General features: G+C 42.5%; 1 protein-coding gene across 7 annotated transcripts in view; it reads left to right on the forward strand.

The window, feature by feature from the left end:
* Positions 1 to 18,581, forward strand: part of TRAK1 (trafficking kinesin protein 1) — a 126,784-nt gene that overhangs the window by 83,062 nt on the left and 25,141 nt on the right. For all 7 annotated transcript variants that reach the window (XM_061373142.1, XM_061373146.1, XM_061373140.1 and 4 more), the window contains 7 exons: positions 5,754 to 5,830; positions 9,417 to 9,533; positions 14,314 to 14,414; positions 15,235 to 15,343; positions 16,802 to 16,880; positions 17,309 to 17,439; positions 17,988 to 18,062. In XM_061373142.1, the coding sequence (XP_061229126.1) occupies positions 5,780 to 5,830; positions 9,417 to 9,533; positions 14,314 to 14,414; positions 15,235 to 15,343; positions 16,802 to 16,880; positions 17,309 to 17,439; positions 17,988 to 18,062 (663 nt within the window). In that variant the 5' untranslated portion in view covers positions 5,754 to 5,779. The remainder of the gene's footprint in view (positions 1 to 5,753; positions 5,831 to 9,416; positions 9,534 to 14,313; positions 14,415 to 15,234; positions 15,344 to 16,801; positions 16,881 to 17,308; positions 17,440 to 17,987; positions 18,063 to 18,581) is intronic.

The raw sequence follows: 18,581 nt of genomic DNA on the forward strand, positions 1-18,581 counted from the left end.
CTGAGGTCTCCACACAGCTTCTCTTCTGCAGGCTGAACTCAGTCAGTGCTTGCTGGGTATGTGTTGCTCACAACATTCTCTTCTTCCTGCCTCCTCCATGGAGCTCACCCACAGTGTGACATGACAGTTGTGAAGCAGTTGGCGTGCTGTGACCGCTCTTTGTCCTCTAAGCAGGGTCAGAGCCACCTGCTGAGCGCCTGGGCTGCCTTCCGGAGGCACTGGCCTGCTCCTGTGCTTGGGGAGCAGGGGGGAGGCTGGAGGTAGTGCTGGTCCTGTTCACATTTGGCCTTCTTGCACGTCTCAGGAGCACATTGTTCAAGCTCCAGTGACAGGAATCTCTCAACATTTTGAAGCTCTTCAGGTTCTCTTAGGGCTGTGACAGGCAGCAGTAGACCTGAAATCTCCACCCCAGTTTAGGTAGGGCTGTCAAAAACTCTTCAGAGGAGGAGAAGGTACCATGGTTGTCTTTAAACATGTAAAATCTTCCTAGCCTGGGTCAGAACCACAGCCAACAGATATTTTTGGTATAATTTGAAAGGGAATGTACATAATATGGCACAGTTCAAGAATTCCCGTGTGCTTGGCTCGAGTCAGTGTAGTGTTCACAGTAACCAGCGCCAGAACAATAACTATTAGCGGCTCTAGAACTGGAGCTGTGGTTTTAGCAAGTGCTTTATCCTCAGCCTGCAGATATAGCCTATCAGAAATGAAACCAATGTAAGCTGAGGAGTCTGAGTCTGCCAGAGCCTCTGAGGTTTGCTGGCAGTAAGGAGCACAGTTGGTCAGTCAGTGTTCCTGTGTTCCGTACACCTCAGTGCACAACATTTGGGATGTGATGCGCTTGCCATTGTATCTTCAGTGTTTGGACAGAGCTCTAAGCAGAGCAGAAGGGAGACAGAAGCTATTTCTGAGGCAGGGCTTCATGACTGATCAAGAATATAATAGCCTTTCCATAGTTAAAGGCTTGGGGTAGGGAGCTGTTATGAAACAAAGCAATGACCCCTGCTGCCACCTTGCTAATAAGAAGCATCAGTATTAGAGTTGCCAGAGATCTCTGGTCCATGAACAGTGTTCCCTTATCCTGATGTACTTTCTGAGGAAATAAATTTTGGTAGTAAGGAAATCCCCATGCGCTAGGTCCTTCCCACTGAACACTATCATTATACATGTCAGTATTATCTGCCCCAAAGTGGAACTTTACCGTAACGTCTTTACCCCCTTCTGTTTCCCAGTAGTTGGAAATAGGTGGGAAGAGGAGCAGTGGGAGCTGGGCTTTGCTCTTCGGCCGTGGCTGCTCTCTTGTAGTTCTTTAGTTTGTCCCTCATTGGTAGGTCTCAAAAATGAAGAGGAGGGATGCAGGGAGCAGGGGCTGAGGTTTGATTGCTGCCTCCTGTGAATTATTTTTCCTGCTCTCTTTTCCTCTTGAATCCACTGTTTGGTGGGTGGTGGCTGATTGCAGCAGCTTCCAGTAGTGTGATTCTTGCTTCCCTTTCCCTCCCTTGGTGTTTCCTGTTCCTGAAAACACGCTTTTCCTCTAAGCAGCATGCTAGATGGCTCTTTCATGGAGCAATTCAGGAAGGTCCTTGAGCATCTTCAGCTTGGGAATCAGTCAGTTCTGAGCTCTCAGCCTTAAAGAAGCTTCCAGTCAGATGCTGCAATAAATAGATGACAAGAAATATACTCAAAGTACATCCTTTCACTACTTACACTGGGAAACACAGGGATGTGGGTATATTTGCAAGCTGTTAGAGGTTTTTAGGATGGTGCTGGATACTTAAAAATGGAGAAATACTTGATCTGAGTAGCATTTAGTCATTTGTGTCTTTGGCTGTTAAAACCAAACCAACACAAAACCCACAAATACATGGAACTGCACATATGTCCCTGGTAGCATGTATTTAATGATGCTATCAAAATAATGTGTCAGGAGCTTTCTCTGTTCTTTGTTTCCTGTTTTGAATCTGTAGCATCAGTTTCAAAGCAGGTAGCAAAACACATTTTCTAAGCCTGTTTCTGGAATTCTCTGGTCCCTCCACTTGATATAGATTTTCTGTATTCTTTTTTTCTTGCCTAACATCCTTAGTAAACTGAGAAGTGCAAAATATATTTGATGTTTGCACACATCCTTGCCTTTATACACTATGCTTCCTATCAGCCTCAAGCAAAAATACTACTGATTTGCAAGTGAGAAAAGGAGGTCAGTAAATTGGCACTGTGGGGTTTGTGTTACAGAGCACTGTCCTTCATTTGCTCTTGTTTTGTCTTTACAATGGTGTCAGTTGTACTCATCAGAGACTCCAGCAGTCTGGAAACCTACTATGCAGGATCCATTAGAGATGGGAAGTTTGTAGGGATTTTTTTCCCCTCCATACTGCACTGATCAGAGCTCAAAATGATAACTTAAAGTAGTTTGTCTTTACACCTGTGTATTTTCTGAACACTAAGGAAATAAAAAACCCTGCACTAGCAATTGGCCATATGTTACCTTGTAATCTGTGGAGGCTGAATGACTACATACATAGCAGATTTGAGTTTTTTTAATGCTTTTCAACTGCTTTCTTTCCCCTTGCTTTTCACCTTCTCTTCCCCACAAGCCCTGGTTCTGATGGATGGAGAGCAACACCTCTTTGCAAGTTTGTCCTCCTTCCGAAAGGAAAACCTTCCTTTCAGTTAGTAGCTCTGTGCTTCTGCTCTATTGTATATTGATAGGAGGTAGTTGACTCGAGGAAGTATTTTATTAGATGTGGTCAATTAAAGTTTGTTTCCACTTGGGTGTTGAACAGGATGCCCCTGGGGAGGAAGAGCCCCAGGTACCAGTGCAGGTTGAGGGCTGACCCAGTAGAGAGCAGTTCAGCTGAGAAGGACCTGGCAGTGTTGGTGGATGATGAGTTGACCATGAGCTGGCAGTTTGTGCCCTTGGGTCAGGAGGGACAGGAGCACCCCTGGGGTGCATCAGGAGGAGTGTGGCAGCTGGTTGAGGGAGGTGATCCTCTCCCTTTACCCTGCTGTGATGAGGCCCCATCCAGACCACTGGGTGCAGCTCTGGGCTTCTCAGCACAAGACAGATGAGGAGCTACTGGAGAGAGTCCAGCAGAGGCCACAGGGATGATCAGGGGTCTGGAGCATCTGTCTTATGAGGAGAGATTGCAGGAGCTGGGCCTGGTTAGTCCAGAGAAGAGCAGACTGAGAGGGGATCCCATCAATGCATATAAACATCTCAGAAGTGGGTACAGGGGGACGGCACCAGACTCTTTCCAGTGGTACCCAGCGACAAGATGGGCAGCAATGGCCATAAACTAACACACAACAAGTCTCACCTCAGCATGAGGAAGAACTTCTTTACACTGAGGGTGTCAGAGCCCTGAACAGGCTGCACAGAGGGGTTATGGAGTCTCCCTCTCTGGAGCCATCCCAAACCCTCCTGGACATGTTCCTGTGTGATCTGCTCTGGGTGACCCTGCTTTGGCAGGGGTTTGGAGTGGATGACCTATAGAGGGCCCTTCCAACCTGGGTGATTCTGGGATTTCTGCTTTGAAACCCTTACACAGTGGCAGAGTAGTACATGGAGAACTCCATTTTAGCAATGATCGACAGAAATTTGATGGAACTTTTGAGATATAAAAGCTGTTGGTGACCAGGTTGCTATTTCTTTGCTATTAATACATCTATTGTGATAAAGCTGTGGTGTTATCCTGCAGAGTTAATGATGAAAGGGCAAGTTCTGAAGGAATAGCTGAGTGAGGGGCCATACAAATCAACCTTTATCATCACTCTCCCAGTGGAGTGACTTTCTTCTTTCTGTGAAAGCACTGTCCTTTTATCAGCTCTCATGTTATGAAGGTTATACATTCACCTGAATTGGGGTGATGTGAGATTGCCACAGACAGAATTAGTAGCGACTGATAGTGCTAGATACAGAGTTAAAATACAGATCGCTAGCGACAATCTCAAGCATTATTTTATAGTAGTGATGGAATGTAGTAACTAAGGGAACTATTTAGTGTACAGCTGTTTTGGAAAACAACCTGCTGTTGTCGGGGTTTCTGATAAGTATTTTATGGCATGACTTATGAGCTTGCAATGCTTAACAAAGAGTTTTATGGTGATGTTAATTTTCTTATTGTCAATAGTCTCCTGGATGTGACACCATCCATCTTGATGTAGTGCTTATGGAAAGTTCCTGTTTAACCCCTTTGTTTATTACAGTTTGTGTTCTCTGTGAGTTCAGTTTTCTGTGGATCCTGGTTAATCTGCTTTAGAGTAATACAACTTGTAGTACAGATGCACTGTATTTTTGTTTGTGCAGTGGTATAGTTGTTCTTTATATGGCTGTGTAACACAGATTGCTACTTCGAAGTGTAAACCCTTTACCCTTGCCACTTTCAGACTTAATTGTTTGGATAAGTGGAATTATCTGTTGCATGCGTTTAACGGCATGCTTTAGAGTTCGCTGGCACTATTTATGGCACTAAATACTGTAAATGTTCTTAGGATCTAATCCTCAAAAATCGAATTTCAGAAAGGGGAAAATAAATAGAAGCAAACTTGCTGTAGTTTAAGCAACTCTCTGATATTTATGTATGGGAAAGAATCCTCCAACATTTCACCAGCTAAGCACTGTTGCTTTTGATCGATTATTGATGCGCTTAGGTTGTGATCAACTATTTATATATTGGGTATAAATTGTATATTTACAAATTGGGCAGTGTTGTTTCCTTGGTGTGACAGACGGTCTTCTCATAATGTCACTGTACTCAACACACTCCCCCTTCAACCCCAGTTAAATCTTATTAGGCCTTATCTGTCTCTCCCGGCCTTAATGCACACTTGAGCAGCATTAGCTCATTTGTCTAAGTGAGTTTTAACTGACATTGTCAAGGTAAATCCCCTGATGAACAATTAGTGCTACAGCAGCCTGATTACCCCTTGTCCATATGATCAACTGACTTCATTAACAACCCCTTTTCCCCAGAATTACTGGGTTTGAGGAACAGGTATAGCTGAAAATAAAGTAAATATGAGGGCAGAGCAGAAAGTGCTGTTGTTTCCTCTGGATATTGGTGGATTTTTAGACAACTTGCAGACTTCTAGCTATGACAGTGTAGCTTCTTAAAGGATCACTGATGGTGGTAGACTAAACTTCTGCATGCTTTCTGCAGTCTAACAAAACTGGCTCCCTCTTACTGATTAATCATCTCATCCAGCCTACATATTTTTATTAGGGACACTACAGCCACTGTGGTGTGGGCTGGGTATTATAAGAACCATTTATTATTCTGCATGCATTTTGCATTTACTTTGCAGTCTCCTATCATAGAACCCATTTCTTATCATCGTAACAACACAGTATCTTTATTGGAGTTGCTTATTAAGTAATTCTGCTGCACGGAATACAATGAGTAGGTGACATGATAGAATCCAATCGTGCCTTAATACCTGATTTCAGTTGTTATAAACTCAAGGCTTTCCTCTTCAGAGAGGAAAGTTTTACCATTTTAAGCTTGCTCTATCACTGACGAAAGCAAATGCTCATTGCAAAAGAGAAGAGTTAAAAACTCTGTTTAACTTGAGGCTTTGATTAGTTTTTGAGGGTAGGTTGGGTTTTTTTCTTTAGCTTTTGATATATTTACCCAAAAGTTGATGTAAGTAGTTTTAAGATGAAAACTTATGCAAACCCAAAGGGATGTTACAGGGATATTTTCCCCCTAAAAGTATTGTCAACATGATGAATGTTTTATTTTCTCTCTTTACAGTTTTATGTGCTGAAAGAGTGGGCCAGATGACTAAAACATACAATGATATAGATGCTGTCACACGTCTTCTTGAGGAGGTAAGTATTGCATCTCTTGAAAGACCCATTCACATTATGAGAAAGTAGGACAGAAATGACATGATACCACTACTAAAGACTGTTTAGTAGACTGTGCTCCAGTGAGGAGGAGTAAGTGCGCTGAGTGTACATATAGGATCTCATCAGTAAAGGAAAGGTTCTTTCTAAGTAAAGGTTATTTTTGACCTCAGTCATATGGACTCGTTACTTGTGCTTATTTTTCCTGTTGAGGCCATTTAACTTGCTCTTGGTCTAATACTTGCCATAAGGGAAGAGGAGCAAGGAGATCATCTTAACATGGTGCATACTTGTATAGTGCACATAAAGCTAATAGTATTATGGGCAGTGATGGAATCACTATACCAGGAAATGTTCACAAACTGTGACCTTGGCAATGCTGGGGAACGATTGGACTTGATGATCTTAAAGGTCTTTTGCAGCATGGTTGATTCTTTGATTGCTTCACAGATAGTCTTGTCTTTATAATTATTATCTCAGATAATGTCTTTCCAGAGAAATGCCTAGACACAAAACCAGAAAATACCTCATACTCCACTGGTCTCCAAGCCTTTTCTTCTTTGCCTAGTGTTTGGTAGATTTGGGATGGGGTTTGTTTAATATCATCATTGGGTAAATTGTTACTCGTTAATCATCAGCACTCAGGCAGTGTCAGAAAGCAACTGTCAAGCTATGATGCTTATGTTCAGTAAATGTAACAATAAATTGTTTGACTAACTGCTTTTCTGCAGTAAACCTGAGCAATCATTTTCCAAATGATGTTTATGAAGAATTTTTTAAGTGAAAACTGTTAAGTTTTATTGGTTCATAGAATTCCAGACTGGTTTCTGTTGGAAAGGACCCTAAATCTCATTCCATTCCAACCCCCTGCCACAGGCAGGGACACCTTCCACTAGGCCAGGTTGCTCCAAGCCCCATCCAGGCTGGCCTTGCACATTGCCAGTAATTCATGGCTAAATTTAGTTTAATCCATCATGTTTATTTGCTTGCTCATTGCAATAGCATTATCAAAAAGGGTGTTTGTCTTGCCAAGATACATTGGATGGTCTGTTCTTTAATTCTGCAAGGAAAAAAGGATGGGAATGCTCACGTCTCCTAGCACTGCTTCATACAACTGATTGCAGTACAGAGTCCTGCATTTTGTGCTTTGAGCTAAACTTGTTTAAACAACTCTATGAAATATCAGTTAAAAACTGATTGCTTTACCCAAAAGGCTTATCCTGGAATAATCCATAAACTTGCAGTAGCAGTCTGTTACCTGTTTGTGTCCTGTTCCCTTTGTGTTGTTTGGCTGAGATTTACTTGCATGTGTTTCCATGGCTCCTTCTAGTAATGGTGCAGCATTCTGCCAGACTGCTTCTTCCACTGAGTCCATGTAGCCAAACATCTATAGATCCAGAAATCACACTTGGGGGAGCAATGCTAGAAGGACTTTCTGAGCCAGTGCTTGAAAACTTCTGGTGTGCCTCCCTATCTGGATGATAGCAAAGGAAAAAAGGGAGAGTATGTAATAGGTGAATCTTTAATAAAATAAATACTTATTTGTTTTATTATTCATTTCTGACTGAATCACTCTGTTCCTAGCCAGGCATGCGCTTACAGCTGCTTTCTCTGTTCTCCAAATGCTGGCTATCACAAGGGATTACGTTACATCCATTAGCAGAATTTAAGGTGTACCTCCATCTGCTCCCTTCATAAATAAGTGAGGAAAAAAACAACCCCAAAGCTACATCTTGTCTGTCTTTCCTGTTGGCAAGTTCAAACGATTGTATCGCAATGTTGGCAGGGTAAAAGGTGCAGCATTTTGGGGGGAAGATAGGAAAGAGAAGATCTCAAAACAAGAGGTGTGCAGATAATTTGAAAATCTGTGCCTCTTGCCTTGAAACTAAGCCAGGGAGGGGACAGCTGCTGCTTACGTGGTAAGAACAGCAGCAGATTCCTCCATGCACCTCCATTTCATCCTTTCCTAACACCAGTGTTAATGTGTCTGCCTTCAGTATTGCCTTTTACATATTGCTGTAAAAAACCAGTTTGTTATCACTGTAAGAGGCCTGACCCCAAACTGAGATTTAGAGCTAAGAAAACTGTGTAGGAAGTCTAGGGAGATTAATTAAAGTGCCTGGAAATTACTTAATGTTCTTACATTTGAGTTTGGAAACCTTGCTGCTAGATAGCTCTTTCTCTGTAGACTCAACAATGTATTTTTTCCACTTCATATTTACAAGAGCCAAATTACTGCACAATAAGTTGGCTGGTATGTAAACCAAGCTTTCTTTTCTTGATCACTGTGTGGAACCTATTGTTCTGAAAGATTGCACCTAAGATTTTATAGCTGGATAATACCAGTAGCTTTCAGTGCAAAGGTAAGTCTGACTTCAGAAACCATTTGGAAAATGCTATTTATAGATACAGCAGTGATCGATAGCCTGTCATTTTATTTACTGATTATTATGTATCTTCCTTTTTGTTTTTCCACTATGAAAGCCTCTCTATTCCAGTTTGTTGACTTGAAATCCATGTGATCTGTAGCCGTGGGCTTCGTAGGCTTTGTCATTGATGTATAAGGTAGCTTTTAGTCATAAAATCTATATGGATGTCTGGGCAATAAATAAGCTCCAAGCAGTATTTGCAATGGCAGGGAGAAAACTCTTCCTGAAATAGTGCTATTTTAAATATCTAGTAGTGGAATGTGGCAATTACAAATAGAAATGCTTAATAAATGGCACAGTTTTGTGCAGTTTCTCATCCTCTCCCAGCCAGATTACAAGCCCTTGTGTCAGCTTTGCAGAAGCTGAGACATGTGTAGGTACATGGCATCAACAGGATAAGTTTCTAGTTTTTATTGGTATATATGGTGAGCTGTGTTGGTGGGTTAGTTCCAATTCTGTGCTCATGGAGGAAGGGGAAGAAGGAGCCAAGCATGGCATGAGAGTGAACAGCTCACGTAGATTTGGGCATCTGCAAAAAGGAAAGTGATAGAATTTGATTTTATATGAAAGCACTGATGGATGGATGTACGCAAGGAAGCTGGAAGCTGAACCTTCCTTGTGATGGAATTGGCTTCTGCTCCTGCACACCTTACTGCCTTCTGTTTTAAGGTGGAGCAAGTGGAAACTGGGGAATGCTTTGAAATGCTGAAGTTCTTTGGTATTCTTACTGTGCTACTGAATTCTTTAAAACATAACCTCTGAAGCTCTGTGATTCATTATTCAAATGGTGCAGCAAGGTGATCGAAGAGTTTCCGTCAGTAGCTTCTCAAACAAAACTGTAACAGAGCCAGATCTGGTTTCACTTACATTGTTTTACTGTACATCTTGGGGTTGTGCTTTCATGTGTATGGTCCAGTAACTCTGTATGAGTCAGTCTTTTCTGGATAATGTGGGTGTAACACAGGCAGAAATAGGGGAAAAAACTGTCAGGAAACCAAACAAATAAAACCTCACAGAAGCAAGAAGTCTTTTTATTGTTCATGAACTTGTTCCTTGCCTTTTGTGACAATTTTACCCTCCCTACGATCCTTTGGTGAATAAAACATTGAAATGGCCTTTCTTTTCTTAACACATCACAGAAAGAACGGGACTTAGAATTAGCTGCTCGGATTGGCCAGTCGCTCTTAAAGAAGAATAAATCACTGACAGAAAGAAATGAATTCCTGGAGGAGCAAGTAGAACACATCAGGGAAGAGGTAAGGTTTTTATGTCTGGGGGCTCTGTCTTCAGTGATGGAGGGAATTTTCCTCTTAGCTTCACTTTACCCACGCTTAATTTTCATGAGCATCCTGTCCATAGGAAGTCAAGCTGTGTTACAGCAGTTTGGCCAACCACTTTTACAGCATGTACGCTTCTAGATATGTGATCAAAAAAGTTACTTGACCTGTTGGCTCAAATCAGGTGATCTGAGGGGGAAAAAAACAGCAAACAAAACTCAAGCCATTGAATTCTGGTCTGCCTCCCACTTTGTTTTCCTCTGAAACCAGCTGCTCTTTTTCTTGAGTCACTATACCCACTGTTTTCTTCTACTTGTTTTGTCCTTGTTCCCCTGCAAGGCTCATGTTTGGTTTCTCACCAACCAAACCCCAAAGTCCTTCTCCGCAGAGCTGCTCTGAATCACTTCTCCACCCAACCATAGCTGTGTCTAAGTAACGTAAACCTGGACAAAATGCATTAGATTCTTGGCTTTATCTGCTGAGTTTTATTGTTGGGTGCAGCTTAGGTTTAGGAAGGAGCGGTGGTTGTTTTCAGTAAAAACTGATGGAACTGAGACTTTTCCTGCAATGCACTAGAGAACAAAAGGTCAGTGCCCTAAAGCAGGAACTGTGCATGCTTTAGTCTCTGCTTACTGTTTCAGAACTATACATTAAAAGCATAAACATTATATTGAGAAAACTTTCTTAATAGTAAATCTTGGTTACAGAGATGATTGTCTGCCTTTTCAGCAGCACAAGTGTAGTTGCCAGGTACTGAACATTATAATGTTCAGTAAGAATGCTGCAGCTCCAGTCTCAAGCAGTGTCCCTCTTTGCTGGGATGGTGCTACCTAAAGTTTAATGTTGTCTCCTTTGGGATTAGAGCTCAGTATCAAAGCAGTGTGAACTGTGTTTGGAATGGAGTCGGTCAATAAGGTTTTAGTTTCTCATCTTTCTAAATTTCCCAGGAAATGCTTCTTTTTCTTCTGCAGACTCTCATGTGTTTCTGAAGCTAAAAAGCACTTCAAACACAATGTCAATCCCCACATAACACCACCTCAAACCTGTGGTAACACCTGGCTAATACAGCCCTCTGTGCCTATCATTCTAGTTCCAAATCACAAATCAGAGTTTGTGTTTTGGTGATAGCTGATTTTAAAGGCCAGGTTTGGTTTTGTACTCTGTAAAGTGGGAGAAGAGGAAAAGCTGAGTTACAGCCTGGAATGGTGGCTTAAAAAAGAGAACATTGTGTTTGGTCTATTAGAGTAGAAGGTAACATTGGAAAGAGAAATGCTCTTTGGCTTGGTACTTGTATGTGTGTTATTTACATACTGTGTAACTGGGTGTCTTCATTTTACGTGAACACTTTCAACCTGTCAAGCATTTACTTGCTGTCAGTTAGGAAAACAGTCATCTGGACTCTTGAAATGGGTTGTTGGTGATTTGGTAAGGATTGTTCTTGTGAGGTAGATCCCGTTGTCTCTAAACTACTGTGCTCTGCGTGAGGATGCTTTTCTTCCTTAAAGGCTCTCTAAGATAGGTATAGCTATTTCCGTGCAAGATGTTGTCAGGGGGGCACAGCTCAGCTGATCACAGCTGACCAAAGGGATATTCTATACCCTGTGTTGTTATGCTCAACTAGAACAGCTCAGGCAAAGAAGGAAAAAGCTGGGACATTCACAATTATGGTATTAATAAGTGACAATTCATTGTGCCAAGGCCCAGCTTTCCAGGAGGTGCCTGAACATCTGCCTGCTGGTAGAAAACAGTGAATCAATTCCTCACTTTGCTTTGCATATTAAACTGCCCATGAGTTTTTCTTGCTTTTGTGCTACTGATTCTCTCCTCCATCCTATGGGGATTTTGGGAGCAGAATACCTGCTCAGCTGTGGGGTGCTTAGTTGCTGATCAGGGTCAAACACCACAAAGTGCTATGTTAAAGGGATGTGTTGCTGGAGGTTACTGCAAGGTTTTGTTGCTTGGGGAAGGGGGGAAATTTCATAACATGGTTGATGTTGGAAGTGACTTCTGGAGGTCATTTGGTCTGAACCCCTGCTCAAGCAGGGCCACCTGCAGCTGGTTGCCCAGGACCATATCCTGGCACAGTTTGAGTATCTCCAGGGATGAAGACTCCACAACCTCTGGCACCTGTGCCAGTGCTTGGTCACCCTCAAAATATGGAAGGTTTACCTGGTACTCAGGAGGAACCTCCTGTGTTTCAGTTTGTGCCCATTTGCTGGGGTTTAGGCCCAGCTGGTAACTTTGAACCAGACAGCCACTCACTCACTCCCCGCCTTTTCCCCACCCTGCTCCCAGAGGGATGGGGAGGAGAATGGAAAGAATATAACTCCCACAGGCTGAGATAACAACAGTCCAGTAACTAAGGTATAACACAAATCACTGCTGCTACCACCAATAAGAATAATGATAAGGGAAATAACAAGGGAAGAGAATACAACCACTCACCACCTGCCAGCCGATACCCAGCCCGACCCGAGCAGTGATCTGGGCCTTCCAGGTAACTCCCCCCCCCAGTTTCTAAACTGGGCATGACATGCTGTGGTATGGAATACCTCTTTGGCTAGTTTGGGTCAGGGGTCCTGTCTCTGCTCCCTCCCAGCTTCTTGTGCCCCTCCTCACTGGCAGAGCATGAGACTGAGAACAGGGAAAGCATTACAGAGCAACAACTAAAAACATCAGTGTTATCAGCGTTGTTCTCAGACTAAAGTTGAAAACACAGCACTGCAGCAGCTGCTAGGAAGGAGAAACATGACTGTTCCTGCTGAACCCAGGACACCATTGCTTTTCGTCCTTTTGCATTAAAAGGTTATTCTTTCTGGCTGTTCATCCTCCTTCAGAATGCTTGGAAATGGCAGTAAAAATAGTATCCTCAATCTTTTTAATTCATAGAGAAAAAGTGTAGCAAAAGCTGGAGGTATCTATTGCCCACCCACTGACAGTGTCTGAATCCTTGCTACTTACATAGGCTGAGCCATAATGTGCTGGAGAGAAGTAAGCTGTTATTTTTAGCTCAGCATTTTATCTCTTCCTGCAATGGGGAGAGTGAACCTCTCAGAATTAACGCCTGGATTTTGTTTCATAGTTTTCTAGAATGTGGTTGATTGGGATTCTTTTTTCCCCCTTACATTTTAGAACCCATGTGTCAGATGGAGTTGGTGCCTTAGCACATCCAATTGCACAGAATACCCTTAGGAAAGTAAATGACCTTGTTTGCTTAAATTCCTGCACAGCTGAAGTGCTTTATTGCATTGAGTCTGCTTTTTGTGTGATGAAAATGCAGCTTGAATCTATTTTATTGATATTTTGCTTGTTGGGGTTTTTTTTTCCCAGTAATAACTACAAGTATAAATATGCCTCTAATTCAGAAAACCCAGAAGTCTAATAAAGCCAAACGTGCTCTGCAGTTTGTGTGCTGGGAAGCGAGAACTGAGGCACAAGGCTTGCAGTGCAAGTGGAAGGGAATCTATCTGATCAGTTCTGCTATTTATAGCTAGGCAAGGCAAATAAAAATGAATCTCTTGCCACTGCAGCCTTAAATTGCAGCTGTGAAGTGGTGTAAGCGCTACTGTGTAATTTGGCTGTTAACCCTTGGAGAACCGCAATATAAATGAACCAACATTTATATCTATAGAGCTTACAATTACAGGGTATCTTAACTGCCCCATTTTGGTGTTTTGTGTCTGTACTAAGTATGGGACTCACACTGCTGCTTGGAAGACAGGCTGAGACAGCAGGGCTTGTTCAGCCTGGAGAAGGCTCTGGGTAGATCTTAGAGCAGCTTCCAATGGCTAAATGGGCTACAAAAAACCTGGAGAGGGGCTCTGGACAAGGGCCTGTAGGGACAGGCCAAGGGGAATGGCTTGAACCTGCCAGAGGGGAGACTGAGCTGAGCTCTTAAGCAGAAGCTCTTCCCTGTGAGGGTGCTGAGGCGCTGGCACAGGGTGCCCAGAGAAGCTGTGGCTGCCCCATCCCTGGCAGTGCTCAAGGCCAGGTTGGACACAGGGGCTTGGAGCAAGCTGCTCCAGTGGAAGGTGTCCCTACCCATGGCAGGGGGCTGGAACTGGATGACTTTTAAGGACCCTTCCAATACAAACTGTTCTGTGATTTTGCTTTGCTAGACTCCTGTTTTGGAATCGTTCACACCCATAACTACACCTGGAAACCGACTTCAGCCTCAACCCTTGCAGCAACCTCAGAATGCCAGCCTGCCACTGCGTAGTGATGTTCTGCAGCTCAGCAGGCAATTGAATACCAAATGTAGCATCACTAAAAAAGCATTTCAGTAATTTTGTCTAAAGTCTCTTGGAGAGCAAGAAATGCCTGTATCTGAGGTCTGCAAGGTCTGTAACCAAGCCAGAAGGTGACAGTCATCACATAAAATGGGTAATAGTGATGTCCAGTTTGATTGTGCCACATTAGTTTCTTGCAGCATCATTGCAATATATCTGTTTCCGTGGATAGGAACCTAGACTAATGCAGTAGTGAATGAGGTTTGCTCATTGTAAAGAAGGTAAAAGAGAAACTTGCCTAACTGCAAAGGATAATTATGGTTTTTTGAACTTCCAAAAAGGACATTCAATGGTTAATTTCACGGGTGCATTTTTCCTTCTTTTGAAGAAATAGAGTTGTTTCTGGTCTGTTCCTGTCCTGGCCTATTACAATGCTTGGAGGAGGAATAGCTAGCTAGTTTGTAGTGGGTTTAGTCAAGAATGTGCCTAGAAAATCAACTTGCTGATCTGCAAGCTCTTTCTTCATGCAGGTTTCTCAGTTGCGGCATGAGCTCTGCATGAAAGATGAACTGCTGCAATTCTACACTAGTGCTGCTGAAGAAAGTGAGCCAGAGTCCGTCTGTTCCACCCCGTAAGTTAACCAATCTGCAGTGTTGAACCTTTCTCTGGTACTGAGCGTGGGCCTTTTGGATAACTTAGTAGCTTTGATAAGTAGTAAAATGATCCCTGTATCAGCTGGAATGATACATGGGACTGTGGACTTGGTGTATGGCACCAGCTGGAGGGATCTGCATGGGACCAGCTGGCTCTCCAGGTGCCAACATGAGTTGGAAGGGGAGAGTGCACAGGGAGGCTGCTGACACAGCACTGTAACTTCCACAGGAACTAGGTCACTGTGGTGGTGAGGCAGACAGGTCCCACTTACAGCACCCTGTTATGCCACATACCTTTGCACGCTGTGCTAGAACGTTCTGCGTATGTGACCTTTGTGCTTGAAGGGCCTGAAGGCACTATGGAAATACTGCTAGCAGAGGGAAGGGGATATAAAGCATAGCTTAAAGCTTGGGTTCCAGGCAGTTAGCTGGCTGAATAGCATCACAGGCTCTGAAAGACTCTGCCCTCGCTTGCAGAGTTATTGCTGCAATCTGGTGAAGCATGTGCAACCTTAATCAGGAAGCTATTGGGTTGTTCCCTGTGGTAAGGTGGTTTCCTTTCTCATAGCCCTGGCTGAGTAACTTTTCCATAGGAAATATGTGGAAAAGTAAAAAAATCTGAAAAACATTCCCTTTTAAAAATCACTGCAAATACATGGATGCCTAAACATCCTGGCATGAACAAGCTGTATTTCATGTGGCTCTGGCTGGCTTTGAGGCCTTTGTTAAGTGTGTTCTTCTGTGGGATTGGACTTAATGCAGGTAAAAAGGAGTTGAAACTGTTGTTTTCATTACAAGGCTGAAGAGGAATGAATCTTCCTCCTCCGTCCAGAACTACTTTCATTTGGATTCTCTCCAAAAGAAACTCAAGGACCTTGAAGAGGAGAATGTTGTGCTTAGATCTGAGGTGAAATTGCTCCCTTTGTGTTTTGCTTAATACAGTTGTTAATTTAAATGTCTGAACACAGGCATTGAGAAGTGTGGATTAAGAGTTGAGAGTCTGAGAATGTATAATTCCACATGTGACAGATCTCTTTGTAGCTGTTTAATCACCGTCTTTTATCTAAATGAAGGAAGGGTTGAAGCATGGAAGCAACATGAAGCTACATGCAAAGAAGTTTCCTTGCTAAAAGGAATGTGCAGGAGCATGTCAGGTTTTGTAGTCCAGCACTGCACTTTGAAATAGGCCTTAAAGGGCTGGCCTGATAGATCTGGGTGACTTTAGCTGCAGATCTGAAGTTGGCAGGCTGGCATGGTCTCTCTGGTACAAATCCAGTGTTTGGCACAGTAAAAATTGCTAGCTGAAATTTGCATTAAATAGCTTCAATTTGTGTTTCAAGGCTGTTGTTAATGTTTTAAGTTGAATGTGGTTTTCTTGCCTTTTATTTCTGATAATAACTCTGTTTCTCAGACAACACAGTTTTTAAAATCTAATTTACTGTCCCCTGTCTGTCAGAAATAACATTTCATAATTGAACATTTTACGAATAGTCCTATATTTTCAATGCAACGTTTAAGCTTTGGGAGCACGTTACCATTTTGCAAACAGGTAGGAGACTGTAGCAAAAGAAATACAAAGGTAGCAGAAGAATAATGAAGGTAGAGTTAGAATTGAGAGAGCTGCTGCAGCAGGAGCCCAAAGGCGAAGCCCACATAGCTCTTGCTTCTGTTCCAGGGAGGTGCAGTCTGTGCCAGTAAAGCACAGGATGGAGCCAAATCTGAACCCTCTGAGCTACACAGTCCCCTACAGATGCAGCCTGTGGGTGTCTGTGCATGCCCTTAGCAATGGGAACAGATTATAGGCCTACTGAGGTGGTGCCAGACAGAACCAGCTGGGTGCAGCCATGCTCCTCTTGGCAATCCTAGAGTTGAAGCAGAGAAGACAACCCAGAGAAGGAGTTAGCACTAAGGTTTTATGTGGGATAGATGGTTACAGTGCCAGAACTTCCCAAATGCTATCTGAGTTATTTTTAAATACCTATGTGTTTAATTTAGTTATTTAAACCAAGCATTTGAATAGTTTGTGATGCCACCTAGCTGTGTTCAGGTGACCAGATCAAGCCCTGCATACAACTTATGTTCAGGTGTTTCAATTTTAGTACAAAATACACAAGTGACATCTAGTGGGGTATGGTGGTAATGAGGCAGGATTTTCCATACAGTAATGTCTCTACTTGAATGTTCCCCTGGCCCCTTGTTCTGGAACATGAGGGAGGGGAGTCAGGCAAAACCTGCAGTTTCTAACTGTTTTCCTGGAGGAGTGATCAGACAAGTTTGTATTTCTGAAGTAGATGGAAATGCAGCAGCAGACTGGCAAAGAACAAACGTGCTAATGTCATGTATTTGATGTGGCTTTCTTGCATAGGCTTGTCAGCTGAAGACTGAAACAATCACTTACGAAGAGAAAGAACAACAGCTTGTCAATGACTGTGTGAAAGAGCTAAGTATGTCCTTGTTTCTTTTCACTTCTCATTTGAGGTAGTTCAGGGGGAAAAAGGGAGGGGATGGGACACACCAACAAAAAAGCAAACCACGAGTCAGATCAGTCAGTCATGGTTTTGCTGTGGTACTTATTTTCTTTATATAAAAGGCAAGGAGGAAGTTTTTGGCTGAAGTTTCACAGCAGAAAATCCTGATTGTAAGCTATATCTTTTGCAGTTGCGAAATAGTTTTGCACTGACAGTGTTAAGGGAAAGTATGATCTCCTTTGCAGCATAAGCACTTTGTGTCTTTCTGTTTTCATGTTGTACTTGTTGTCTTTCAAGTATACCTTGCTGTGTATGGGGGCAGGATTCTGCTGTATGATGGGACGTTCCAAAGAACATCTTTCTGCTTACTTTTGTGATGTTAACTGTAATCACTTGTCTTAAAGGAGATGCAAACATCCAGATTGCCAATATCTCCGAAGAGTTAGCAAAGAAAACCGAAGATGCTGCCCGGCAGCAAGAAGAAATCACCCACCTTCTGTCTCAGATAGTTGATCTGCAGAAAAAGGCAAAAGCTGTAAGGAATCCAGTTGCAAGACTACTGTTGTGATTTGCTGCTATTGTAGCTGAAAGACAGTTTACTATCCTCTGTATACTAGAGCCTAAAGGAAATTTTCCACCCTCCTTATCTGGGTGACCTTGTTTGGTATTTAATATCTAGCATACTTGACTAGAAAAGCATCAGTTCATTAAAAGATTCATATATGATATATCAAATAAAATTGTTAAATGTATTTTAAAAGTTAGATGTGAAGCCCTGCACTGAACTTAATGACTTTGGTAAGATAAGAATGTTAGTGCATATATTTCAGTGGGCACATCTTTGTTTTGGGTTCATTTGAGATTCATTTAGCAGGGCACAGACTGATGCTGCATGTTCTCCTGTTAACATTTTATATGTTTTTAAACTAATGTGTGGACTAATATTGCTGAAGGAGTGGTCTTAAGAAAAGTGATACTTTCCCTACCTAAGCTACTTTACTTTTCCTACTTAACCTGTAGTATAAAATACAAACGTGATCACAGGACAGAACATCACAGTGTTTCTATCATTTTTTGGCATAGTGTGCAGTTGAAAATGAGGAACTTGTCCAGCATTTGGGAGCTGCTAAAGATGCCCAGAGACAGCTCACAGCAGAGGTGAGTACATTCCTTAGTATTACAATAATTTAGCAGTAGGGCAATGGCTGTTCACTTTACCACAAGAGTTTTAGTCTAAGCTGGATCAGAAGTATTATATTATTTGCATATGTATATGGAATGAAGGAACATTTATGTTCCTGGTGGAGTTCAAAACTTTTTCCTTCCTGTTCTCTCCTTCAGTTGATGTTTGATAAACTGGGACTTACGGGCTACATAGGAACCCCTCTAGAGGCTGACTTCCCTAGGCCTGTAGTTTAAGCCTGTGTTGAAGTGAGATATGATGAAAGAGCTCATTCATACTGTATTTGTTCGGTTAATAAGCCAAAGGTGGTTCAGAATTGCTGGCTGTTTTCTGGGTGCTACATTCACATGAGCAAAATGGACAAAAATAGAATGAATAAAGCTTGATCCCTTTAGGAAGTGTCTTCTACTTGGACTACTTGGTGTTGCAGGTGGAAATGCCCATAGAAGTTTCTTCTGCTGGCTGGCCTTTTGTATCTGTGGTGCTCTACAAAG

The sequence above is a fragment of the Neopsephotus bourkii genome, unplaced genomic scaffold (assembly GCF_033783945.1).
Source record: "Neopsephotus bourkii isolate Nb327-2 ecotype Australia unplaced genomic scaffold, CSIRO-AGI_Nbou_v1 NB_1629, whole genome shotgun sequence".
Lineage (NCBI taxonomy): Eukaryota > Metazoa > Chordata > Aves > Psittaciformes > Psittacidae > Neopsephotus > Neopsephotus bourkii.